Source organism: Gallinula chloropus (genome assembly GCF_964237585.1).
Source record: "Gallinula chloropus genome assembly, chromosome: 16".
Classification (NCBI taxonomy): Eukaryota; Metazoa; Chordata; class Aves; order Gruiformes; family Rallidae; genus Gallinula; species Gallinula chloropus.
Window position 1 is genome coordinate 2,611,098 of NC_140101.1, and position 27,949 is coordinate 2,639,046.

The 27,949-nt window shown below is 50.5% G+C and overlaps 1 protein-coding gene across 1 annotated transcript; it reads right to left on the reverse strand.

The window, feature by feature from the left end:
- Positions 1-4,801: 4,801 nt before the first annotated feature.
- LOC311197699 (DEP domain-containing mTOR-interacting protein-like) lies at positions 4,802-22,920 on the reverse strand (the record flags this gene model as incomplete). The annotated part of the gene is given in 10 exon segments (XM_084271492.1): positions 4,802-5,031; positions 6,235-6,339; positions 7,812-7,882; positions 8,202-8,342; positions 8,722-8,907; positions 9,837-10,015; positions 11,120-11,243; positions 14,763-14,941; positions 22,464-22,551; positions 22,554-22,920. Coding segments are annotated over 10 exon segments (1,566 nt in total). The 3' UTR covers positions 4,802-4,905.
- Between the last annotated feature and the right edge of the window lie 5,029 nt (positions 22,921-27,949).

Below are 27,949 nucleotides of genomic sequence, written 5' to 3' on the forward strand. Positions count from 1 at the left end.
CCTTGCACCTTCCCTGAGGCTCTGCTGGCAAACAGGATGCTGGGCTCTGGGAAAAGCACTGGATTGTGTGTGATCATTTCATGTTAGCCAGGGTTATACGGGATCCAGAGTCCAGTGGACTCATGGACTTCCCCAGCCTGCACCGAACCAGGCTAACCACAGGGTCTGATTCAGCCAGGAGCTTCCACCCTGAGGTGTCAGTAAGGATGACTCAGTATTCAACCAGACTGGATCCAGTTAGTCCCCAGGGAGTGGATCTTTACTATGACTAAAGCAAGGAGTGGGGAACTTCATCTCTTATTCCTAGCTCAGTGGCAAACCCATCACTATTTTGCCTCTTCTCCAACTTTTATTTCCCTACCTGTAAAGCAGGAACAACAAGTGCACTTCTTGAAATGAGGGAAGATACCTGGCTGGAAGACCTATCTCTTCCCCACCTTGCAGAGCTCCCACTCAGCAGGTCTCCTGCTGGTCCCTAAGCTCCCTCCCTGGGTCTCCATGGTCCCTTCCCACCCATTTCTGCTCTCACTGGTGCCACCATCCATCCAGGCTGAGCTGTGGACCCGAGGATGGAGGGGACAACAGTGACACCAGCCTGCTGGTGGGCAGGCAGCCTCTGGCACACAGATCCCTCCCTCTTGTTACTCACCCAGGGAAGGAATTCAGAGACAGCAACACATGAGCATGTGGTGAGTATTTCCAGGGTCTGGAAAATGGGTGTGGGGGACACACACCACTTCCCGCTTGCCCCAGCTGTGTGCTCAGAGGGGATTTGGAAGCTTAGGCAGTCAGAGATCCCCTTATTTGTACAGAGAATTCTAATAGTCACTTTAATTAAATTAAAAAAATCTATTAAAAAATTAAAAAGAATCCCTGTCACATTGAACTCAGCACAACTGAAAGTGGGGATCTGTGAATTATTTCCACCCTCCACAGTTTGGAGACATTTCCCCATCCCAGAGAGCATCACCGAGGCAATGTCACCCCATGGCCCACCCACTGCTGGACACACAAGCAGTGCAGGGACAGCCCTGCAGAAGAGACCAGCGACTCGCCCCAGGCAGCCAGCAGCAGGGAGTGAATGTGTCCCACACCCCCTGGGGGCTTTGCTAGTTAAAGGAGCTAAGGCAGACTGGAGAAAAAAATAATAGCAATTAAAAAAAAATCCTATTTTTCAAACTTTTTCTGTTCTTCCCTGGAATCCTTCTGTATTTTAGTTCCCCTGTTGAACAAAAGTGTCAATTATCCCAGTACCAGTCTCCAAAAAAGTAAGGCACAAGTTTCACTTCTAGGCTGAGCCTTTGCAGCTCCCCACAGGTTTCCTATCAGCTTGATGCAGACCCAAACACCTCCAGGTGGGAAAAGCCCACACAGATCACTGTCACTGCTAACAGACCCTTCCAAGCACCATCCTCCCTGGCAACAATTCCCTGCAGGTTTTATGCCATTAATCACAAAATAAGGTGATTATTTTGTGATTATTAATATGATTATGATATTAATAAAGGAAAAAAAACCCAAACAACCCAGCAAACCAACTTACAAAGTGCATTTCTCACAGCCATCACTCCAAGAGAATTGCTAAAGCATTCCTGGCAACATTTAGACCTGACCTGCAGCGAACATGGGTCTTGGAGCTACTTCACCATCAGCAGATGAGACCTGCCACCCCAGACAGCCCCAGCAGCACCGCCCTGTGCCCAGCTGCACCAGCTCCAAGTTTCCAGGAGACCCCCAGGAGATCTTCCCCACAGAAGATCCCTGCTCCACCAGTCCCCACACACGCCCCAAACCCACACAGACCTCCGTGGAGCAGCGTGGTTTTCCCTGGAGTCAGCCGGGAGGTGCGATGAATCCAGCTACATTCTTAAACTGTGGGAGAAGCAGCCCCTGCGCCTCGCCTGCTCCTCGGCACGGACAGAGCTTTCAATTCCCAGGCGGCAGGAGGGGTAAAGGAAGGGGAGGGAGAGCAGGGGGGAGAAGGACAGCGATTTCCCCCCCCCCACCTCCCTCTCACCACGCAGCAGACAGAGAGCACTGCTTGGCCCCCTCCACGCAGCTAAATAAAGCGTGCGGGAGAAGCACCCGAGCGCTGCAAGGAAAGGCAGCAGAGAGCCTGCAGTGGGCTTGCTAACGAAATCCTACATGGCTAGGAAGCTGCACACGGGTTTCCTAGAGCACAGCAACAAGTTGTGGCTCCCGCCCACTGTCAGACTCCCAGGGATGAAGTCAGTCCGGCCCCGCTCACATCCCTTTAAAGAATTTTCAGAGCCCGGCGTTTGTGCTGGAGGCAACTCACGTTGCATTTGCTTAAGGAAATTAGGCACATCTGTAAGTCTTGCAAGGCCAGAGGCTGAATCATGAACTGGAGCTCGACGGCGCTGCAGACTTCCCAGCTGTGGGATACAGCCCTGACCTCCACCGGCATGTGGTCCCCAGCCCTGGGAGCGCCTGGGAGAGTCACTCAGCTCCACACCAGAGCTTCTTTGGAAAGATTTTGTCCCTGTTGCCAGGAATGGAAGAACTGACAGGGCATTTCTCATTATAAATGGAGTGCAGATTTTCAGCTGCACCTCTGGGGACTGTCAGCATCAGTCTCCCATTGGAACAGAGCAAGCTGTGGGAAACTCACACTTGTCATTCTTCAGGAAACACAAGCACCTCTGAAAGCATCGAGTCAGAGAGAAGAAAGGTAGTTGTCAAATATTTCTGCTCAATAAATAAAGATTGGGTAGTTCATTTCCATTTTGCTTTATAATCTAGTATGTATTATAGAAAGCATCATGTTACACAAGCCAAAAGATAACACCAAAAGCAAACAAATACTGTTAAACCAAACATGGAGCATTTGGCAGCCTGGGGAGTGAGGGTTGTCACCACCCTACATGTGAGTAACACAAGTTACCTCTCCTGTAATTCCTGCTGGATTTTAGTAATTGCACAGATTTGCTGCAGTTTAAAACTAGGAGGTGGTGAGAAAGAAAAGAGCAGAGATCTGCTGCACTTCACTTTCTGGGAAGGTCAAACCCAGAGCTAAAATTATGCTCAGTTTATGTTCAGAAAAATCTGGAGCTTCTTCCAACACTTATGTCCAGGTTGTCGCTTCCTGGCCTACCTTTCTCACAGTGCCTGTGTGATGCTGTGGTCTCCTGGCTTTGCTTTTTTAACTTTGTTTCAAGGCCAACACTGTGGATTAAGCCTCACAGCCATCACAGATGCCCTCCCTGAACAGCAACACAAAGAGGAACTCAAAGAGCAGCCAGGCAGATGGACACTGCTTCGCTTGTGCACTCAGTGGCTGGAAATCACAAGTGTGAGTGTATTGACAAATGGCTTTGAAGACTGTCTGGTTTCACTTAGGGGTTGGAAGGAACCCAGAGCGGGTTATCGATGCAAACATCTTGCCTGGACCACGTTCCAGGAATGCTGAGCTCCAAGAAGTCCTATTATCTCTGCTGGGGGAGAACATATCCCTTCATACCAAGGAAAAAAAGGCAGCCAGCAGTAATGCAATACCTAATATACAGCTGACACCAGACTTTGCAGGAAGGTCAGCTCCCACTCTAACACAACTCATAATGGGAGGGCTTGGGGTTTTTTTTTTAAAGACTTGGCTGATGGGCAAGAGAGTTGCACTGAGAGACCTGCCCCAAGCAGGAGTGCTGGAAATCATCCTGCTGTATGCACAGCATTGAAGGCCAATTATGAGCTGGATACTCTGTGAACTGGAAAGAAAGAAAGAAACCTCCCCAGTTGCTTGTTATTACCTGTTTTTCTATATTTAACTCTCTTTCAGCACAGTCCACATGTGAATGTTCTGCATTACCTGTAAATGAAGTCATGCTGGGATCAGCAGAGCCCGAGGGGCTGGGTGTTGGTGGCTTTCAGTCCTTTCTGTCACTTCCCAGCATCAAACTCCAACTACGAAGGAAGGGTTAAATCTGATATTAGGGGGAAGTTTTTTACAGAGAGTGGTGAGGGGCTGGAACAGGCTGCCCAGAGAGGGGGTGGGTGCCCCATCCCTGGGGGTGTTCAAGGCCAGGTTGGCTGGGGCCCTGGGCAACCTTGTGTAGCTCCAGGCCTGGAGGTTGGTGTCCCTGCCTGTGGCAGGGGGTTGGAGCTCTGTGATCCTTGGGGTCCCTTCCAACCCAGACCAGGCTATGATTCTATGACACATTTCTTTCCAGGCAGACACTGCTTATGGTCTCTCCTTCCCCCAGGTCAGTGTGGGACCTCTGCTTGGCTCCATACCAGGGTGAAGCCAGTTAATGAATTAAATCGTTAGGGGGGTGTGGAGGCACAGGGAGCACAGCCATGGAAGTCTCACCTCTTCAAGAAACGCAGCTGGGAAGAACAACCAGCCCTGGCTGCGAGCGTGGCGATGCCAAGAGACTAGCAGGAGCCCCAGACTTTCTTTACAGGGAAGCACACATCACCCTACTCGTTCCCTTATTTTCTTGACAGAGGCGGCGACACGGCTTACGGGGCCATCTGGAGAGCACGCTGCGTTCTCAGTAGGCTGCACAGACAACTCCTGGGAGCTCAGACACACTGACTCGCTTGGTATCAAGCCTCTTGCTGCTCACCAGCTTGTGCCACCTGCCTTGAGGCTTGGCTGGGCAAGTGGCTGGTTCTCAGGCTGGTTTCAGGACGGGCTGAACTCTCCCACCAACATGAAACAGGAGCGGCAAGAGCTGAGACCCTCTTTAAATCAGGTGGAGCCAAGTATTTCAACACCATCGACATCCAAGCCTCGTCCATTAGAACATTTTTATTTGAAAATATATTAAAAGGCCTGGCTAACATTTCAGAGTGAAAGGTCAAGCTTGGTCCCTCCCCACAGTCCATCCCGGCTTGGCGGAGTGTCCTGCCTTTCCAAACAACAGTGGGATGAGAGTCCTTTGCTCATTCAACAGCTTCCATGACTTCCATCACAAGAGTTCGTGGTCCTGTCATGATGAGGCTGCTGATGGTCTGATAGTCCAGATGCAAAACATACATACCATTCACTGAGAAAACAAACTGGCACACCTGCAAGGAAAGGAAGGGCAAGGTACCTTCAGTCAATGTCTTCATGGCAGCTTCTGCCCATGACTGGCTACAGCCAGGGGCTGCGATGCAGATAACTTGCTACAACCCCAAAGCATTACCATTCCATAAGCTACACCAGTAACCAGTGTGCTACGGTCACTGTGTCATACAAAAAAGGGACCAAAGGGATTTAGACTGTGAGGTAACAGGAAAAATACCCAAACCACTTCATTTCTGAGCAGTGTTTATGAGCCACAGATGGAAAGGAGGCACAACATTTACATCTAGCAATTTGGTAGCAAATGAGATTAGGTGAGGAGAAATTAACTGGGCTCTTGCATAAATGAAACAAATTCATCCATCCCCTTCCAATCCTGCCTGAAGCAAAGAAGGACTCACACTCTGCCTCTGAACCATCCCATTATTTCAAATATCCATGGGACTTCAGGCTTCTGTCAGTGGGTAGAAATTACTCCCTCACTGCTGGGGTTTTTATGGGGAACTCTGAAACTCAGCATTTCTCTCATTCACACCTATAACTCCACACACAAACCCCAGACCTGCCTGGCTCTGTAATGAGTTTCAAGACATCAGTTCATTTCACCTCAGCTGGAAATACTGGCAGTTGCTTGATGAATCTAACCAAGGCATCAGTCTAAGGCAATTAAGCATTCATGTACATGGAAAATAGTCCCACACAGAACTACATTGTTAATGGCAGAGAAACACAAGGAGTGTGTTACGTCTCAGGAGCTGTGACAGCAAGTGATTGAAGGTAAAGCTTTGCTCTTTCCCTGCTTCACTGGAGTTCTATTCAGTTACTGGACCTGAACTGGGAATTCTCTGCTTTGTTTTAAGCAGCTCCAACAGTTTTGACAGCTCCAAAGTCTACTCCAGGGACAGATTAGTTTTGACAGGGTTTTTTTTTTCAGTGTTAGGTGCCTACAGCCCTTGTGCTGCCCTGGCAAAAGGCAAATCTGCCACCACACAGCCACACAGCAGGGCCCTTTGCCTGCACTAAGCATCCTTCCCTCCACCTCTCACAGCACTGCCAGAGCTCTACGTGCTGACTCCACCAGTTGGATCTCCACTGCAGGAGGTGGGATTATCCCAAATAATGTTGTTGAATAATGTGTTCAACCTAAAGAGCTCAAACAGGACATCAGTCCTGCCTCCTGGTAAGTCCCCAAGAGTAAGAAGTACCTTCATCCCTGCAGCAGCAGCAGGTCCTCCTGGGTCCACTGCCTGGATGTGGCAAGGTCTTCCTCCTCGGACCACAAACCCCCAGCCCACCGCATCCCCCACAATCTACAGGCAGAACAAAAGGGGGTTAGAAACCATGGAATGGGCTGGATAGAGGAGATGAAAGAGCTCCTAGTGAGATGGAAAGCTCTGCTCATGATCCTATTGTGTCTTGTGCGGTGGATAAAGAGTGGCTCACCAAGTCAGACACAGAACCATGGCTTCATCACTCTCTGCAAAGCTGGTTTCTGATCAGTGCTCCCTGCCAGCAAGTGCAGAAGAGTGAAGCACAGGCAGCATGGAGTTGAAGTGCAAGGCATGCACCAAGACTGTGAGGAGAACATCTCCAGAGCACGCACACGGTGCCTTTCCCTTGGCACAGGAGAGCATTTCCAGGGGTGAAGTAGCCACTCTCAAGTTTTCCCACTCTGATCTCAGTCTGACAGGGCAGTTCACTGTGACACTGCGGCCGTCTGGTGTGACTAAAAGGGAAAAGGAATTCCCCAAGGACTTTGCACACTACCCATATAAATAAATAACAGCAACTGCACTGCTAAGCAGAAGGAAATGAGCCATGAAAGACCCAGGCTGGCAGAGTTGAAGGGCAGGGCAAGAGCATTCAGGAGGAGAGTGAACAGCATGTCCTCATCCATGCCACACTAATCCCCAGCTTTAGTTTTCTTGCTCCTTCCCACCAATTTCTACAGCACAGTTAAACTGGGAATCTGATCCACAGCTCCTCTGTAAGCCCACCTGTCTCAAACCAGTACAGCAAGACAGCCCTCATGCTTCCTAAACTGGCCACTGTAAGATTCCTCCTTAAAAAGGCGGGCATAAAAGGACTAGGAGGTTTTACACAAAAATAAACAAGCATGATAGGATCCAGAGACATTGGTACCCAGCAACATTCATACCCAGCACCCACCAGCTCTGCCTTCACCAGTCCTACAGCTTTAGATACAATTAGAAATGCAAAAGCCCCAAACTCAGGTTGTCTGCAGCATCCAGGAGATTTTGCAGAGTGCTTGTTTTGTCCATCAAAACAGCCCATCATAAGAAAGGCAAGAGTGGCCCTTGGATGCTTGCTGTTCCGTGCTGCTCCATCAGGTGCTGATGGTTCATATCGACATATCTGACCCTCAGCAGATACCTGAAAGACCCATAAAGCCGAGTGCAAAGGGGACACCTGTGTGGCAGAGGATGAGTGCCAAAGTCCTACCAAGACTTGACCGATCCAATAGTTTGTAGGGAGCTGGATGAAACATAAATGGGAGTTTTTCTGTCCAGGGAACATTCTCTTTCCTGATCTACCCCTTTAATATACATGAAACTAAAGCAGAGGTTGTGCACATTTTCACCCACAAGAATATCTGCAGACACTGACCCACTGAGGCTCACCAGGGAAAAGCCGTGATGATGTGACATGCAATCACAGTGCCCATACAGGGAGGTCAGAGCAGCAGACAGAAAGCTATCACAGAGCTGTCAGAGGGCTGGATGCTGTTGGAATAGCAATACCATTCACCATGGTCACTTACAGTGAGTGTTTTCTTGATGTAGGGGGCCCCAGGGGACAGGAGCTCTTCATTGGTGACGGGTCTCTTTAACACTAGAGCAGAGAGTGACAGATCCTATCAGAATCAAGGGTTTCACACAGGACAGTGCATAATAAAGCAGCCTGAGGATTACCAGGGGCTGGAAAACAGATGTTAGAACCAGCCCCAGTTACCACATGCAGAAATCTTGGCATTTATCTCAATGTTTTCCAAAACACACAACTTTCCAAATGGAGACTCATGGCTGAGACACACCCTCTCCTTGTGCAAGTCACCAAGCTGACAGTGGAGAGTTTGAACCTGAGGCTTGAGGAAGCCTGTGCCCCAGAAAGCTGCATCCTATGCAATGACAGGCAGTGCAGAAGCCCAGACCTGATTTGGGGTTGCACTCGGCCACAGGAGGAAATACCAACGTGGGAGCAGCGCTGAAGTAGGGGTTGTTGTTTCCAGCGAGGGACGTGATGCTGCTTCTTCGAACTGCTGAGACAATTTTGATCTCCTTGTTGGTCTGGACTGAAAGAGGCAGAAATAACAATTGCCCAAGGAAGGAACAAACCAGTTTAAAGTAACTTCCCCCACCAGTCTGACCCTCATCTGGCTGGTAAGCATGGAATGAAGATGGCATTTGAGTTTGGAAAGAATAAAACCAGCTTCAAAGAAAGCTCAAGAGCTAAACTGATGGTAAGTGGAGGTATTTTCCTGAGATGGGGAGCTGTGATAGAGACTGCCACAGCATCATGACATCCACCACACACCGGTGGGATGGGTGCTCGTTTCATGGGATGTCTAGAGGAACACCCTACACACTGCTGGAGCAACATCCTCAGCTCTGGGATACTCTGGTAACATAAACCTTGCTTCCACACCCCTCCACAAACACACCCAGAGTTACCAGAGAGAAAGCTGGTGTTGCCTGGATCCGGGTTGAGCTTGCGAAGACAGAAGGGGCTGTCTGGGCTCTCAGAGAGGGCACGAGAAGAGTTCTCGTTGAGTAACTCCGTGAGACGCCGCCGCCGCCGAAAGTTGATCCAGAACTGGTAGAGGATGTCACTGTCAAAGAAGTGATGCCTATTGGAGACTAGGAGAGAACAGGGGAGGAGGGAGAGGCTGAGGGGGTGCAAAAAACATGTGGTAAATATACTGAGGGATCCAGGCTTTTAATTGCAGTTTTTCTGACAGTTTGAGAACTCTGCAGGGAAGGAGGAACAGAGGGGCCACTGCCCCAAGAGATGCCATTTCCCAGGGGGGTACCATCAAGTCACAGACCTCTACCTCCCCTGTCCCAAGACACTCAGAGGACTCCCTGCTTTCTCAATCAGAAGTTTTAACTCCTGCAGATGTTTATGATCTCCAGCCAAGTGGAGCTGAACATTACATCCTCACAACCCCAGGGGTGGATCCCAGTCCTGTGGCCGGGGGGCTTTGAAGAACTGAAGAGCAACAGCTCAGATTTCAACTCAAAGCCTTTGTGGGTAGTGGAAGATTGCTCCAATTTCAAAGGTCACCAGCTCCAAACATAGAATTAAAAGGCCTCATTGCCATCTTCAAGTGGGCACTTCACCAGCACTTGTTGCATGACATGAATGGGGATTTGTTTGTAGCGCAGCCTTGACAACTACACTCATAGAATCATGGAATCACAGAATCCCAGGGGTTGGAAGGGACCTCCAGAGCTCATGGGGTCCAACCCCCTGCCAAAGCAGCTCCCCAGCTCATATTGCACAGGGCGGCGTCCAGACGGGGCTGGAATCTCTCCAGAGATGGAGACTCCACACCCCCTGGGCAGCCTGTCCCAGGGCTCCCTCACCCTCACTGGGGAAAAGTTCTTCCTCTGCTCCAACTTGCAGCCATTGCCCCTTGTCCTGTCCCCACAGACACTGACAAGGGGCTGCCCATTTCCCCTGCATCCCATCCTTCAGATACTGATAAACATTAATAAGGTCCCCCCTGAGTCTTCTTTTCATCTCTCGCTTTCCAGCCCGGCTCCAGCCCGACCCTCTTGCTCACCATGCTGAATGATCCCGTGTTCCAGCAGCGCCCGTCCCAGCTCCACCGCTTCCTTCCGGTTCTCCGCTTCCCCCTCCTGAACAAGCCAGTCGATCATCTCGCAGCCCAGGAAAGCCCTCTGGTACTTCACCGAGTTCTCCTCTCTCACCCTCAGGATTGACTCTTCCACGCTTACCAGCCTGGCAGGGAGGTGGGACAAGCCCCCCGGGATGCAGTGCAGCCCTGCCGGCCCACGCAGGAGCTGCAGCCGGCCGAAGCAGGGCCAAGAGAAGCAGGCAAAGCATCACAACCCAAAACACAGCTGCCAATGGGAAAGGAAGGAGAGAGGCAGAGCTGCAGCCAGGCAGCCGCCTGAATCTTCATCACAAGCAGCCTCAGCAGAATCAGTTCAGCGGCCACCTCAGCTAAAGGCTGCCAGGGGAAGCCAAGCAACACATGCAACAAGAGGCAGATAGCCCGAAGGGGTGGAGGAGGTTGGTTTCAGTGAGCAGATTGAGTTGGCAGCCGAGGTGAGAGCTAAATCCGGCGTCTCCACGAGAGGGTGCAGCGGGCTCAGCCTTGAGATGCGCTGGATGCTCCTCGGGTCCCACAGAGCACTGTGGAAGGTGGTGCACGCCTGCCAGAGGGGCAGGGGACACCAGAAATCCCCACCCGCCTGGCTGAAGGACATGTCCCTCAGGGCCACTTCGTGCCTCTGATGGGCAGGGTTAGAGGATGGAGAAGATGTGAAGGGGCTGTTAAGGGAGACGTGTCCAGAGGGTGGGCAGTGGTTGAACCCAGGTCACTAAAGGACATAAACACTTGGAGGTGGAAGGAGTTTTCATTACCACCCAAGAGTTTTTCTGGTACAAATTTGCAAATGGGCCTGGATCCCTGCACCTCACTTCACCCATGAGGGCCCTGACATCCTGGCCCCTGCTGATTTTGATGGGACATAGATCCTAATAGCTCTAGTGGAAGCAGCTCACCTAGGGAGGCTGGGGGTTGGACGACTGGGAACTGCCACTGGACAGACCCATCCCAGAAGCACCCAAACTACAGACTGAACCCTAGGGCTTCCCTGTACCAGAGCCCCTGAAAGAGTACAGCTCCTGCCCCAGCCCCAAAGACCTCAGCTGTCCTACGCAGCTCAGGAACCAGCATCCCCCAAACTACAGCCCAGAGAAGGAAGAGAAAAGCAGCTGGAGCTGTGGCTCCAAGTCTTAGAGCATCAGCAGCAAGCGCAGCCAGCGCTCCCAACGCCCCTTGCCAGGAGCTGTTTCGCAGGGGGAGGACTCACGTACTTCTCGTACAGACTCTGCCCTCTCATGAACACCTTCATGTCCTTGCTGAGGGGGAACGTCCCGTCATCCTTGCGGAAGCGGTACAGCAGCTTGGCGTCCTTGTAGTCCGAGTGCTCGTCACAGACTGGAAGGAGTTCAGAGCAGGGACGTCAGCGCCGCAGGGATCTGTCAGTCTGCCAGGGACAGGCAGAGCTGCAGAGCACCGTCCCTGCTGGCTGTTACCTCCAGGTTAGAAGCTTTATATGTGATGGCCTTCTCTGTGCCCCTCACACCACGCAGCAACCAGCATCTGAGCCTTTGGTCCCCAGATTAGGTGTTTCTGAACATCTGCAGCCCGTGCTGGTGGGAGAGGTTGGTCCCCCTGAACCTTGGGAGAGTCTGAGTTTGAGCCTACACTTTGATCCAGACACTAAAATGTTCATTAGGACAAATTGGGAAGAGTTTTGCTTTGGTTTTCCTTTTTATTTGCTGTTATTTTTGGGTTTGGGTTTCTTTTAGGGTTCTAGGGGTTCTTTTGGTGAGGTTTTGGTTTGTTTTGTTTTTTTTTTTTAATTTAAATGTTGATGTTTTGGTTTAGACTATAAGAAAACAAACCCAATTGTCTCAACCAGCTTTTTTTAGAAAGCTGGTGCCACATGTAAGCAGACTTGGAAGACAGAAGGAAACCCCCCCCTCACACTGCATCCCAAACCCCATTAAATCACCTCTGTCCCTGTCAAAATTAAATTGTACATTGAAATAGAATAACACCAACTTTTCCACATTATGTTGTGCCAACTCTGCTCAATCCTTTGCAGGGTAAACTGAGCTCAAGAGAATTTTTTTCTTCAAAGTTAGGTGCATGCAACTGGAATAATCCAATTGATAGGAAAAGCCTCAGTTTATCTTGGGGATGAGCACAGAGTCTGTAAACTCAGGGCTGTTGAGTGCACGCAACATTTAGTGGGTAAATATTTGGGATTCAGCACTGAAATAAACTTGCCTGCAACAGACCCTTAGGCTACAGGTCAAAAAAAACCCAAAACAAGGCTCCCCACACTCTCCCTCCGCCTCAAAAAATAAAGTAAAAATCACAGTCCAGCTCTCAAATCAACCAGCAACCTTTCAACCTCTCCTCAGGCCCTCCTGTCTGCACAGGAAGGGGAAACTTAAACAAGAGAGGAGAAAAAAAGGGGGGAAAACAGAAGAAAAAAGTAAAGAATATGCCTGGGAGACAAATACAATTAGTCCAAGGGGAAGAAATCCACCCAAGATTTCCTCACTGAAGGAACGTGACCCACTGGAGTGAAATTTAGAAGACAAACTTCTTAAACACAATTTCAGGCTCGTTCCTTCTGCTGAGCAGAGCAGAGAGCTGCGTTCCCTTCTGGGGAGCAGCAGAATGCTCAAAGCCATCAGAGCACCTGGAGTTCCCCACTTCTCCCTACACTAAAGCCCACGACTCATCAAGCAAGAAGACAGGTCAAGAAGGTTGTTGAAAGTTTCATCTTAACAACTCCAAGGAGCAACAGTTGAGATGCCTCCACACTCAGGACCTGAACACCAAACCAAATAGGACTTTGCCCACAGAAAACTAAAGCATTTTTGGTATTTGAAGACCAACTTCAATGTATTTCCAGCACGCAACAGAGTATCAGCTCCAACCACCCCAGACCATTAAGAGGCAGCACAAACAATAATCCTCATGAGATAATGATCATCCTCTGGATCCCAGTGGAGAAGAAGGTAAACAGTTTAGACAGCCGATTGCAAAGCACTTAGCAGAGTGTTGTGGTTAACAGGCAGCTCTGTTTCCACAGGGCTAACGAAAATTAATGGCCATAAGGCGAGTTGGAAAGTCAACTTCTGTGTCCTGCCAGGAATTTATCACAGAAGCAGGAGGGACACGTCCACAACAAGCAATCAAAACAGCCACGGTACCCAGCACTGCATGGCTTTAATTAACTAATGGATTTATTTGAAGCAGTTGGCTGGAGAGATGGAAAAATAATCAGGTTTAAGTGTTAATGGTTAACTGAGGCCTCACTGCTTCAGCTTTATGCTTTTGTGATAAAGCACAGCAGCAGAGTTTATTTTTATTCAAGGCAGCTTAATGTAAAGGGCATTAACCTCAGCAAGCAGCAGATGGAAACAGAGAGTGTTTGCATTGCCCTGGTTAGAGGCAGCTATTTCTGGACCCTGGGGAAGAGAGGGCTGGATTTGGGTATGGCTGTCACCAGCTCCTCTGCCTCCTCAGCTGCATCCACCACCAAACTCCAGGCTACTGGACTTCATGTCTCAAAGACTTGGAAGCTGAAGAGCTCAGCTATGAGTCAGCAGCTCAGCCACAGCCCATCCTGCCAAGGGCCCGCTGTTACATCAGCACCAAAGGCTGGACCTTGGGGATTGCTCTACAGCTCAGGGATAAGCACAGACCACAGCACATAACCAGAGTTAATCCAAAACTGCCGAAAGTTCCAAATAATCTTTGTAAAAGAACAAAGCCTGAATAACAGGAGCTGGGCTTGAGCACCAAGCTGCTCTCCTGCTTTCTTTCCCCCCTTCCTTTTAACAGGTTCTCCAGACAAGCCTTTGAAATGGTATCAGACACTTAATTCCCAAGGGAGGCATTCCTACAGGATTGCTTGAGTCCAAGGATTACAGGCAGCAGATGACTTTTTGCTTCACCTACTTGTCCCATCCCACCATGGCTGGGGAAACTGAGGAACACTGGGCTCATACTGTGAAAAATGAACTTCCCTGCAGATGTGGAGTGTGTTTCATAATTCAGCTTCTACTTCTGCATGACACAAAGATGAGCCAGACCAGCTTCTGTAAAAATATCCACCACCAGCTGCTGGTGCAATTGCTGTAGGGCAATTCAGGTCAGGTGTTACTGAACTTGCTCTCAAATAAGAGCTGCTCCAGATGCAGTTTTTTCACTGCAAGGAACCGGCCCAAAATAATGGAGCATCACGCAGCTCCAACCCCGTCCGTACAGCTTCATGCCTGCCCATCATCTCCCAGCTCCCCCAGAACCCCTCATCCATATGAGGGTTTCGAACAGGGACCTGACCACGCTTTCACATCCTGATGTGCAACTGTTGGAGAGGGGTCAGAGGAGCCACGAAGATGATCAGAGGGCTGGAGCAGCACCCCTACAAAGAGAGGCTGGGGGAGCTGGGCTGGTTCAGCCTGGAGAAGAGAAGGCTGTGGGGGGACCTCATTGCAGCCTTCCAGTCCCTGAAGGGAGCAGAGGAACAGGAGGGGAATCAGCTTGTTAAAGGGCAGAGACTGGCAGGACAAGGGGGATGGATTAAAGCTGAAGGAAGGAAAATTTAAATTGGATATTAGGGGGAAGTTTTTTACAGAGAGAGTGGTGAGGGGCTGGAACAGGCTGCCCAGAGAGGGGGTGGGTGCCCCATCCCTGGGGGTGTTCAAGGCCAGGTTGGCAGGGGCCCTGGGCAACCTTGTGTAGCTCCAGGCCTGGAGGTTGGTGTCCCTGCCTGTGGGCAGGGGGGTTGGAGCTCTGCGATCCTTGGGGTCCCTTCCAACCCAGACCATTGTATGATTCTATGATCCTGGGTTGATGGACACACGAGGTGACCAGACAGACAGCCACATCCCCAGGGAGACTTGGCAGGGAGCAGAGAAACCCACACACCGTGATGGATGATGTAATGGTCCATTAGCTTCTGCATGAGGCGGATGCCCGTCTCTCTGTCCGGCGCTTCCTTGTGGTCAATCAGCCAGTCTGTGAGCTCCTTGGCCACAAAACAGTTGGGGTATGTTCGGAGGTGGTAACGTCTGTCTTTAATGAGCTTCCCATCGTGCAGGCGAAGCCTAGAGAGAAAGACAGCCACTGAGCATAGCTGGTGTTAGAGCAATTTGAGTCTAATAGCCCAGCGCCTGCCCAGCCAGCAGAAACCACTGATGATTTGGGACTTCTGGAAAGCACCCAGTAGCTTAGAAATTCAACCAACTCTCTTGGCTTTCCAAGGCTACATCAATCAATCCTAAAGAGCCTCCCTTTATCATCCTGTTTCCTCCTTCTATCATGATGCAGGTGGTTGAATTGCCTGATATAATTGACTTATCCCTGAACTGCACACATCTTTTTGGTTCTAAACAAGCCTCTTAAAAAGACACAGCAGCCTCCTGAAGCTCATGAAGAAACACAGGGAAAAAAATAAAAAGCACATAATATTTGTCATCTTGGTGTGACTGTGTGTCTAATCCTTCCCCACAGCCTCAGGAGCAGGAAGGTAGCTGCCCCCAGGACAAGGTCTTAGAGCTCAGGGTGGGAGCTGTAATGGGAGCACTCCATCTTCTCCATGGGTCTCAGATGGGTGCCAGGGGTACCCAGCAAACTACTCACTAAAACACAGCAACAATGGACAGCAGTCTTGCCATTTCCTGGTTCAAACTGGGAGGGACTGGGACAGAGTTTATCTGAACAACAAGCGTCCAGCCCCGAAAACCCTGATGTTAACGAGTCTGTGCCTCTGATGGAAAGTTATATACACGAGCAAAGATTACTCAGGTGAGTTTGGCTTTGGCTTGTGAAAGGACCCTAACAACTGAGCAGGCCACGAGACACAGAGATCTAATGTGTTCAGGCCAAAGCCAACCTGGCTTGGCAGGAGATCTGTCCAGGAGCCAAACTTTTGCCCTGTAGTCATGACTTCCCAAAATACTAACCCTGAAAACGCCTGGTGCACGCAGCAGACTCAGAGGAGAAATGTTTAATTAAGATCTTCTCTGTAACTCAAGGATGTTCCTGTTTTCAAATTATTCATTTCAATTCCCAGCTTTGCCCCAGGCCAGTATATTCTACAAATGTGTTAATCACTGCAGCATTGCTTTATTTAATGCCTCAACTTCTTCCAAAGAACTTCTGTGTACACCTCATCGCGTTGCACAACAGTTTCAGGCACCATACAAAAAGCATTAAACATCTTTAAAAAAAATCTATCAAATCATGGATTATACCATATTGTGGGATTTACAAATGCTGGGATCTCAAAAGCCTTAAGATAAAACCTTGTGTTATATGAAGAATTAGTGACTGGTTCTTGTAATTAATGCTGAAGCTACTATGAACCAAGACAACTCTTAACAGACCAAAGATTCACACAGAGCCAGCTCTGGGTCTTGCCTCTGACTCCCCCCAGTGCTGCAGCCTACACTCAGTATTTGACTCTCTTTCCCTGAAAGTCTCACTCTCACACTGACCAGCAGTCATCTGGATTCTACCCAAAGAGAAGAGCCCACCCTACACCAGACAGCTGCCTGCTACTTAGGGAACTGTTAGCTTTTTCCTTCCTTTATTTCATGGTCCAGTGTCAAAACACAATCAGCCACGGGCAGCAGAACTGCAAACAAAGAGCATCCCCTCCCTGCCATCCATCCCCACAGCTACGTGACAAGCAGTCATCACTTTATATCCTTTCATTCCTCAGCAACCAGCAAGTGGGATGCCACTTCAGAGGCATGTTTGGCAGAGATAAGAAGTGTTTAACCAAGAGTACTCTCTTGCTATCAAGAGTCTGCAGGAGCCTGCGAAGACTATAAATACACACACACACACGTACATCCACACATATCTTTACACACAGAGTAACATGTTGAGCATAATCACACAAGGGCTGAACAGGAACTGGTTGGCAGAAGAATATTTTCCCTCTAGGTCTCTTTTTTTCTTTTAATCAGGTTTCAGAATACTGGAGAAAGTGCACAGATCTTGTGGAGGGGGGGAAGAAAAGAAAAAACCCCACACTTTCAGCAATTAATACTACTAAAACCTACGTTTTTTTAAAAACTACACTTCTGCTGGAACTACTGTGTTGGGAACAATTGCCAGGACAGGATTTAATGGCATTTTAAGTGCCCCTGGATTGGTAGTGTCATGAGCCTTCTTTTTTTAACTTTGTGAAGAGTTTGTCCTCTTGCTGCAGACCCAGGACAGCAGGAGATGCACAGCTCCAGCGTCCTCCTGATCTTTTCATTTTCCTCCTGTTGACTGTTTCCCATGGAGGAAGAGGAGACCAGTTCTGTCCTTCAGACACAGAAGGATGTAAGCACCGACTGTGCCTTCAGGCAGCTCAGCTCTATAAACCAGGCAGCACAGGGTGTTGCAAAATCAAGGCTGGTGAGAGGATGAGGGGTTCATAATTGTGTTTCCAGCCAAAACAAAAGTTAAATAAATAATTAAAGAAGGATGTGTAATGCGATATTAGGAGTTCTCTAGATGCCAAGACCTACCCCATGTGCCTATTGCTTCTTCAAACCGGGGTGTGGGGAGGGGGAAGGACAGTAACACGAGGATGAAACGCTTGCTGGGACAAGAGAGTCTTGTGACACCCTCCTCACTTGGCAGCTGGTACGTTGCTTTCACATGCAATTTGCCTTGGGTTGGCTGCCTTGGGTAACCAAATCGTGTCTTTGTCAAGGTCATTACAAAGACATCATTATTCATCCTGTGCAACCTTGTGGAAAGGCAGAGCTACAGCATGGGGGGAAAAAAGACCCAAAACAAACAGCTAGGGAATCCAGAGTCACTTACAAACAGACTTCCCTGCTCCTCCTCCTCCAGCAGCACATTAAGGATGTCCAGTGCTGGAGAGGAATCCAAGGAGCTCCCTTCTCCATCACTTCATGTTCACAGCTCACGTGGTTTTAGAACAATCTGAATTAGAGGCATTTGCTGAAGAAAAGGGATTTCTTGTATTGGAAAAGGTGCTACTTGTACTGTATCACTGCTGCACAGCCAGAGCAACCCCCAAAGCGATGGCTATTCTGCACCAAGAAGTCACATGTGCCTGCACTGGGGGATGGGATGTCCCTCTAGGTCACTCTCCTTCACCTCTTCCCCACGTAAACAGTCCTTGAGCATCTCAAATGCCAAGCTGGATCTGTCAAGGATACTCACTCCCATTCCAACAGGGGTTAAGTACAAACAGACAGCCCTGGAAAGATCCCTCACCCAGAGGGTCCTTTCTGTTCCTGTCATTACAAACTGCTCCCTGCTCCCTCCCCCCAAAAAAAAACCCCAGCAAACCAAAGTGCTCAGCAAAAGGCAGCAAGAGACACAACAACATATCCCAGCTGCTGGAGAGGCTCACTGGGGCTCAGCCAAACCCTGCTTGCTGCACCCCCAGGCTGCCAAAGCACCAGCACATTATGGGGCAGAGGGAGAGCTCTGCACGCCTGCAGCAGCCTAGCTGAAGGTGTACAGAGGTGGCTTCTTTTCCTGCTTGTATTTAAATGTAGGTGTAGGGAAAAGGGGCTTCAATCTCAGAAAGGAATCCCAGCAGGCACAAGTCTTCTCCCCAGTCCTGCCTTTCACCACTGCTGAAAATGCATTAATGAGCTTTTTAAGGTAATTGTGATCATGAAGTCTGGTCTTTTGAATGAGGAAGCCCAGAGACGTCCACCTGGTGATCACCACATCAAGCAGAGTCCCCACTTCAAGAGATCTAGGTTCAGCACACCCACCAAACCTCCCCTTGGACACAGGATCTTTGGCTGGGAATACAGGTTTTGGCACGCTCATCTACACAACTTGAAGTGAGCATTTCCTGAGCATTAAAGCCTGAGCCCTTAATTTAACAGCATCTCAATTTAATTGTTCCAATAAAACACTGAGCAGCGTTGGAAAGTTCAGACAGCAGCTGAAATCACAGTTTTACCCTTTACAAGGGAAATCCTTCCTTCTCCTCTCCCTTTTTATGTCCAAGACATAAATTCATCAAGTATATTTTACATTTAAGAGTGATTCCTGCAGCTTAGCAGAGTTATTGGGGAACAGCTGGCTCACTTGACCATGAGGAATAACCAGAAGAGACAGCACAGGAGGGCTTGTCTCAACCTGAGAGCCTCAGATTACAGCAGGGTGTGATTTCAAAGCCCAGTGCCTGTCCCAGGATATCTCTGTGCAGATAAGCCATTTGTTGCAATTAGAAATGACTAATTGGGGCCTCGTTTACACAATGCCACCCAGCAACACACAGTAAAACCAGGGTGGGTTATTTTTTTTCCTCATGCAAATTTATGTGTCTGAAACCAAGAAGACCCCCAGTGGGAGATGTGAGGAAGGAGCCCCAGCCATCCCCCCTCTGAACCCACGATGAAAGTATCACTGACAATTATTTATTTCATCTTTTTGATGGGGAGAACCCCAAGATCCAGAACTCCTGTTCCCCTTCCATCCCTGTGGGAGCAAAGGGACCCTGGCAGGCAGACAGCCCAAGGGACAGCATGGACTCTCCCTGTGATTCCTTTAGGATCTGTGCTGTTCCCAGCCATCCCCATGAAGCATTCCCTCACCCCCCACTTGTGCAGCTATTTCTGGCTGGGAAACGCATCGTGACACTGAACAGACTCATCCCTCTGGCCAAACCAAACTCAGGGATTTGTAAACTTGCTGGGAAGCCAAAGAACTGTAAAGATGGAGCAAAGGTTTGTTTGATTAAATACAATAGCAGAGAGGCTGGGCAGGAAGCAGGGAGCAGGGAGAAGCAAATGTTTGAGATTTTACGTAGATAGAACAGCATTATTTGCTGAGTGAGGTTTACAGAGTCTGGACAGGCTGTGATGCTCCTTCACATGCTTCTTTATTCCTTACCTGGGGGAGAGCAAGGGAGGACAATGTGGACATTGAACTCTGCCCCACCTGCTGTTGCCTGAGACACCCTCTTGCCTCTCTGCCTCAGTTTCCCCATTGCTACCTAAGGGGCAGCCAGGGCCCAGGAAGATTCACATCACTCACTCCTTGCCTGCCTGGCTGTAAGGTACAAGAGGCAGACTCAAGCAGCGTGCTGTGCTCTGCATCACTCTGTTCTCCTTTCAGCCAGACAAGCCACAGGGGAAGCAGAAGCCTGGCTGCAGGTTGGTGTCACCCTCCTCCCTGAGTTTTACAGCCTATACTGGCCAGCAGCTCCTTCCTTTCTGCACTGGGAAGAGACTCCTGCCCAGACCAAAGCAGGAGGATGTGACTGCTCTGAGCCAAGCCACCAGCAACAGGACCCACCTCTCCATCCATGTGAGCACTGGGTACTCTGGGGTCTGCCTTTGGCATTCAGACCCACCACCCACAAAACACAGCTGAAGAAGAGAGCAGTCCTGCTGGATTAAATCTGAGAACTCTCCATGCAACAAAGAGTTTAAGCCTTTCAAGAGCAGGTCAGGGGCATGAAGCAGTCGAGGCTGCCCAAAGGCAGATCGGGTCTGCTCCCTGTGCCCTGGTGTTTGCAAAACAGCATGTGTCTTCCAGCACTGCAGGTGTAGTGTGTGCCAGCCTCTGAGGGGAGAGCTCTCACCTCTTCTCTCCTCTCATACACCCTTCCTACTCCTCCTGTCGCCCCTTCCAGCAGAGAGAACCTGCATCAGGTTCTCCCCAGGGTACCAAACTGAACAGGAGTTGAGCAGCCCAAGTCTGCAACCTGCTGGGATGGGTCTGAAAACGCTCAGATTTTGGGAACTGCCAAACCAGGAAACTCCAAGGCACTCCAGCTACACAAGGGAGGGAGGGGGAAAGATGGGTGCCCCCAGAGTACATATATTTTGGGGTTTCTATCCAACTTCATCCTGGTCACACTAACGGAAAGATACTCCCTCCCTGCAGAAGCTTGGGCTCCTCAGGCTTTTAGCACCCTGTCTAAAGGCTCAGGGCACACTCACACTCACAATAAGGAGTGAAGTTTCCAGTCAGATACTGGAAGGAAAAAATGAGTTGGTGTTATTTGCTTTCAGGAGAGTGTAACGTTTGTACTGTGCCTTTACCTTGCTGGTAAGAACCAGCTAGAGCTCTGCTCACAAACAGATTTACTCTATCCCCTTCTCCTCTGTACAGTCACAATCCCCAAATGGTCCAGGATTGGATACGGTCCTGCCCTGTGAGAGGTGTGAGGAGCCACATCACCCCCCTTGCACACACACTGATCTGTTCTGATCATTTTATTTTCTCTCTGAATACCTGACCCCCTCCTTTGGCCCAGGCTACAGAACACCTTTTAAATCCTCAGGGACTCCAAAAGAGTACAACATTGGAAATACAAATATGAATAAGCCAGCTCTGTCCTGGGGATGGAAAAAGTCATGTTTTTACATCTTTTACCCTGAGTTACTGCAGTGAGGCAAGTCACTCAGCTCAGCTGCTGCTGCTTTCCCCTGCAAGAAAGTTACACTCATGTCCAGAGCCCTTCTAACAACCTAGACTGCAAACACTGCAAAGGCAGAAAGGTTGATGCAGTCCCCATCCCCAACAGCAGCTCTCCCAGTCACTACCTGAGGAAGAGATTCTGTTTTTAGAGCCAGGACCATAACATCCCTGAAAGAACAGCCTGGAAACGTGGGTAACCATCACTGCAGACTTAAAATCCAGCCACTTTGGACATTGGCTGTGTGTTCAAGGGGGGTCCCCTACCTTCTGCTGGAGGTCAACAGCCCTTGTGGTACAAATAATAAAGCTCAGGCTTACAAATAATAAAGCTCAGGCTAAACATGAGCAGGGGCAGGTAGCATCGTGACACAGAGCTACTTCTAGGAGTCTGATGAGAGCACTTTGAGGCTCTGGGGTCTTCATGTTATTCACAGATGTATTTCCTAGTTTCCACCCACATTTCAAAACAGACCAGAACTGCTCCAGATACAAACAAGAAATCTGCTCCAGAGCAAGAAAAGGCTCCAGTCACAGTTGCATGCTTAGAGAAAGGGAGGGGAGGGGGTCTGACCCCGGATATACAGGGGACACATTCCAGCCACGCAGGGTTTCTTGGATAGAAGAAAAAAAAAACCCCACAAACAAACCACAAAATAAACCAAACCACTCAGAACTTGCTCAAGAACTGGGACTATGAACCCGCAGAAGTTCCCAGAAGTGGCTTTCAGGAGAGGGGAGACCCTCCATCCTGCTGTGCAAGAGCATTCGTGTGCATGGCACCCACAGGGCGACCTCCCAAACCACCCACAGCCCGCATGCTCTGAGACGCTGCTGTCCCCACCCAGCCAGGCTGCGAGAGGCTGCTCAGAGGCACCACATCAGGCTCTGGGTTTAGGGCAGGATGCAAAGGGCTTAAAAAACCCCTGTAAACCTGTTGCCATCTAAGCCCACCTGCCCATGCCCTGGCATTTGGAAGTGGAGGGCAAGAGATGCCCAGAGAGGAGCAGCAGGACAAGTGACATGAGAGGAGACCTGGTTCACCGCTGGTTTGGTGAATGAGGGAAGGATCAGCAGACACCAAGGAGGGGGCGACAGTAGCACCCAGGGCGGGGAGGGGAGTGTTTGCTCAAGGATAAAGCTCTGAGCTCCCACTAGCGCTGTGCAAGCCCAGAGCCCCCGGGAGCTGACCCCATCACCTCTTACCTCAGCTGCTCTCCAGCAATCATCACCTCTGCCCTGTAATGCTGCTCCGTGGCTTTCTTCTTCAGGCCGTTGCTCAGGCTCTCCATGGGGGCCGGAGAGGCTCCCGGGGGGCCCGCACACCCCGCGGGATGCGGGTGGCGAGGATGCTGGTCCCCAGCCCGGCTGGCTGGGCGCAGGTAGGCAGCGTGAAGTCGCTGGCTCCGGCTCCCCGCCTCCCCGTCCCTGGCTGCAGGCTCCAGAGGAGGAGGAGGAGGAGGAGGAGGAAGAGGAGGAGGAGGAGCCTGCTGCGAGCCGGTCCCGGCGTGGCTGGTTTCTCGGCCGCCCGAGAGAGCCGCGAAGGTGCGGGACGGTGTCCCTCCCGCTTGCCGGGGTCGCCCACGCACGGCAGGAAGACGGAGGGAGCGCTTCCTTCTTCCTTCGGCTGCGACTCTCCCGCGAAGGCTTCAAGATTTGCCATTTCCCCCCGCAAACCATGGGGCTTCCTCCCAACTTCTTCCCTAGGGGCTTCCTCCTCCTCTCCCCAGAGTGGGCTGCACCCCTCGCCACGGCCAAAGCATGGTACGGAGTGGGCTGAGAGCAGCTGGAGCCCTTCCTCACTGTAGCAGCCACCACGGAGGTTGGATGGAGCAGCACAGGCTGCAGTTAGCAAGAGCTGGCACTGATGAGGTGGGGACTTTGCCTGTTCCAAGCTGTTCCCCTGTATGGTGCTACTGGCTACAGCCTCCAAATCTACCTCCAGGCACCGCCACCTGCCTCAGCTCCCACCCTTTCCATTGTCTGAGATACTTTCCACAGGCTGGAGCTAACCTGCAAGTGATGGTGTTCAGCAAAGAACCAGGCAGGGGAACTGGGATAGGGAGATGGTTAATCACATTAATTAAGCACGTGTAATTATAGTTCCACTATTTAAAGTAGGAGTGAGAAACACTGGCTGGCATAAAGGACCAAACCTGAGAAACATGGAAGAGGGAGAAATCCCACCAAAAGAGAATATGGAGAAGAGGGGGGTGAGGGAAAGGAAAGGAATTTTATCAGCTAAGGAGATTCTGCTTCAGTCTGAAGCCTAATAAAGCAGCACGAAACTAAATGCTGCCTTTAATCAGATCATCTTCAGCAGCAATTTATCAGCCAGCAGCTAGTTAGCCAATATCCCTGTCAGCACAAGCAGACCCTTCCAGGCTTACACCCCCCCTGTGCTGTAATACCCTAAATCAAACAGGGGTTAGCATTTCAAGCAGCACACCCCAGCCAGGGCCAAGGTCCAAAATCAAAGGGGGACCTGTGTGCCTCCTGTGCCGGAGGGGCAGCGAGCTGGCACGGGGGCCCACGCAGTCTTGGCACTCCCAAATGAGCTCAGTGTCCTAAAAACACCCCTGGCTGCCTGTGGTTGTAGGACAGCACGCAAAGGAGGACCAGCTTTCACTGCCTGCCATCCTGGCTAGGCTGGGTCTGGGCTGTCTGTGCCTCCAGCATCTTCCTTACCTTCCCTGACCTCTCTCTCACAAGCAAAGCATGGAAACACTTTCCTTTTGTCACCAGGTCCTGAGAAATGAGGGTTTTGATGGTGATAGCCAGGCTCCTGGGTTCCTAAGAGGTGGATGCTGAAACATTTCAGAGGGGAAAACAGATGTCTTTGAAGCTCTTGGTGCAGAGCCCAGTAACAGCCAGCCATTAATATGGTCACTGACAAATAACTGCTCATTATCACCAAATCAGGAAGGGATTTTCCTACCACATCAGGAGGAGACCCAGCTTTTGTGCCTGCTGTTCTTCACCAGGGCTGAGGACCTGTCATGCAGCTGGTTCCTCAGGGTGCAGTTTGCAGAATCACTTTGCCAAGGGCTGCAGGCTCTGGCAGCCACCTTCTCCCTTTGTGGGCAGCTGGGAACTTGGTTAACTTCATCTGGTACCCTCTGGGTTTTCTGCCCCATAAGAGCCCTTTTGGGCTTTCACTGATTTTCACAAGCTGTTCCACACTGTCTGTATCCTTCCTGATGCTCAGGATGCAAGGCACAGGCTTTCCCAAAGAGGGTACCACTGCCCACCAGGATGGGATGTCAGAACTCAGGGCGTGCATTGGCCATCCCCAGATAGCTGGGTAACAAAGCTCAGTCTGAGCAGAGGGGGAGAAGGTGGGAGGAGATGCTTCTGCAGAGATGGGAGCAGAGCAAAAAGGAACAGGTGACAGCAGGTAAAGGCAAAAGTAAAGACGCTGGTCTTCCTCTGGCCAGCATCCCCTCTGGCTCTCTGCTGAGGAAGGCACAGTGGGGCTGATCAAACCTCTGTCTCAGTGCTCCAGTCCAAGTCAAACAGCCACTGCAGCCTGGCTGTGTGGAGACCAGCAGGAACAGGCTGCACCAACAAGGCTTCTTCTGTGCAGGCTCTCCTGGAGCACACTCCTCCTGCATCCTGCTGATCCTGCTGTGCCACGAATGCAGGCAGACAGGCTCCCCTTGTAGGCACGGGCAGGCTTACCTGCAGCTCTCAGGCTGTCTCCTGGAGTCCTCTGTGGCACAACTGATGTTGGTGTGCCTGTCCCAGCCTCAGCAGGGGCAGGCAGGGCTTGTCCCTGCCCACCACTGTGGCACCTTCCACTTACAACACGTAACACACGCCGAGGGAAGAGCCCCCACAACCCTGCCCACCCCATCACCACACAGCCAGCCAGCTCCTGCACCCTGCCCACACCCAGCAGGGCACTGTGAGCTCCTCAGAGCTGGAGCCCAGCTCTCATCCATCCATCGCTGCCCAGGCCATCCAACCTGCAGAGCCACCCCAGACTCTGTCCTTTCTCCTGGGCTGGAGACAGCTGCTCTCCTGCACCCGCTGCACACACAGGGCTGCTTGTCACGACATAACTGCACAGAGCTAAAAGCAGAACGGCCTTAATGCAGCCTCATTACCAGCATAATGGGGCTGAGAGGATGCGCCTGATGCTCTGGCTGCTCCCACAACCACATCCTCTCACTGGGCAGGTTCACAGAGACTGGGGATTCCCCTTTGCTTTCTTCTGGTGTTCTTCACTTCAAGTAGGGAGAAACTGCTGCTGGTTTATTCATTGGGCATTAAGTGTCTTCCTTCAAGAAAATGAAGACACTACTTAAAGCAAAGCTCCAAGCCAGAGAGTGGTTATTTTGCTGTCTTAGACAGGAGGAAAAAAGGCTTATTGCTTCCATAAATAACCGTGTGAAAGGTAGCCTTTAAATTGGACGTTAACGTTTCTACTTAAGGCACAAAGACAAGGAAGAGAAACCACTAAAAATATATTATCTCCCCTTCTGAGAGTACTCAGTCAAGAGAGCAGAGGGAGGGCCAGCCATACCTAGGTCTGCTGAGGATGGAGCTGTGCTCAGAGAGATGCCTCTGGGCACGGCAGGCAGCCAGATGGGCTAAAGCTGAAGACAGGGGACCACTGTAAAGGTACAACTGTTGTAGAGAAGGTGAGTATGGAGCTGTTGTCCCAACATGGACACCAGGGCCAAGCTCATTAAAAGAGTCAGCCAGCTTGAGACAAACTGTAGGATTTTTCTTCCATGTCAGCAGCATAAAACCGAATTGTGCAATTTCTCACCACTGGGTATTAAGCCTCAGAATCTAAATGGGTTATAAAAGGGATTAGGTAAATTCATGCAGGACAGGTCTCTCATTGGCAGTGGTAATCCAGGTACTTCCTTCTGTCTTGATTGCTGGAAGCTGCAAGAATACATTAGAGAAGAGGTTACTCACCATTTCTTACCCTCCATCCCTGGCTCCTGCTACCAGTCCACATCTGAGCAAGGATCCAGGCCCGGAGGGACTCGTGCTCTCCCTCAGCACAGCAGTCTGGATGTCACAACCCTGGGGTTTCTCTGGTGTTTAGGGAGAAGAGCACCTCATCAATTCAGGAGGAAAGGGATGTTAAGGCAGAGCCAGGTGTGCCCCCTGCTCACAGCACCAAGTTCCTCAGGAGCATCCTTTGCAGATTCCATGCCTTTCCCCAAAGCCTTTGTGTTCCTGAAGGGAACACATCCCAAGCAAGCTGCTGTTAGCTCCATCCTGGAGGTGACAGTCCTTCAGGGCTGGGAAAAGCTATCCCTAGGTAGGTCTTCCCAACTCCCTATACATGCAGAGATTAATTAGATTTAATTAGTTATCATCGAGATCTACAGATGGAAGGTACTATTCATAGCAGGGCTTGGGACTCCAAGGCTACAATGAATATGGATGCAGCACTGCAGAGTCACTTCATCTAGGTCTCCTCCCCAGAGGAACAGCAGCATCAAACTCTGTGTCTCAGGAAGTAGCTTGACTCATTAATTGCTCAGAGAAGACAGAGGCGCCTCTGGGCCCAGCCAGTTCTCTTGTATTTCAGCTCCAGCCCTGTTACAACATCAGGCAGAAGGTTTAGCACTCACTGATTTATTTTATTAACTTCTTTTTCCCAAGCAGGGCTGAGGGAAGGACAGGAGGGACTCTGGAGAGATTCCAGCCCCATTCTGGATGCCAACCTGTGCAGTATGAGCTGGGGAGCTGCTTTGGCAGGGGGGTTGGACCCCATGAGCTCTGGATGTCCCTTCCAGCCCCTGGGATTCTGTGATTCTATGACCTGGGCTTGTTTCTAAATTATAAATGCACAGGTTGTCAAAAGATAAAAAACCCCATTTGTAAAGCATCTCTTTTCACAGAATCACAAGGCTGGAAAAGACCTTTGAGATCATTGAGTCCAACCGTCCCCATCCTAAGCTAAACCATATCCCTAAATACCTCATCTGCCCTTTTTTAAAACACATCCAGGGAAGGTGTCTCAACCCCCTCCCTGGGCAGCCTGTTCCAGCCCCTGACAACTCTTATCAGTGCAGCAGCAAGTCAGGGATGAGCATGGGGGACACCACGAGCTGTCCCACATCATCCCTGTCAACACCTGTAAAATCTGACTTCGTCCTCCCCCTACATTTTGCCCTCCTCCTGGCAGCCCAGGTGCTGCATGCCAAGCAGAGAGCTGCTGGTGTCTCCTTGCAGAGCAGGAGAGCCTGGCACAGGACCGAGCTTCGGAGTTTTCCTGCTCTGAGCTGGCACACACGATGCCCACAGCCTGGAGCTGGCAACCAGCCGCCCCTGCTCCCCTCACACACCAACGGGGGTTCAGGTAAGCACAAAGAGAAGGATAAAAGCAGTTCACAGCCAAGATCAAGGCACTAAAACCCCTGATTGTGCAAGGCCTGTGTTTCCTCTCTGCCAGCAAGACCTCCTGGCACCAGCTGACCTGGAGCTGTCCTTGCCAAAGACCGTTTTCCTTGGGGACAACTCCTTGTCCCCAGCAAGGTGTGTTCACCTGGGCTGGAGCCCAGCCAGGTGGGCTGGGCAGCAGGGAGCACAGCATTGTTTGGGAGCCAGGCTCTCCCTCTGGCTCTCAGACAAAAAGTTTATGTTTGGCTGTAAAGCTATTTGCTGTTTAACTCATCAATGTCAGTGCCACAACAAATTATGGAGGCCACCTCACAGAAAAC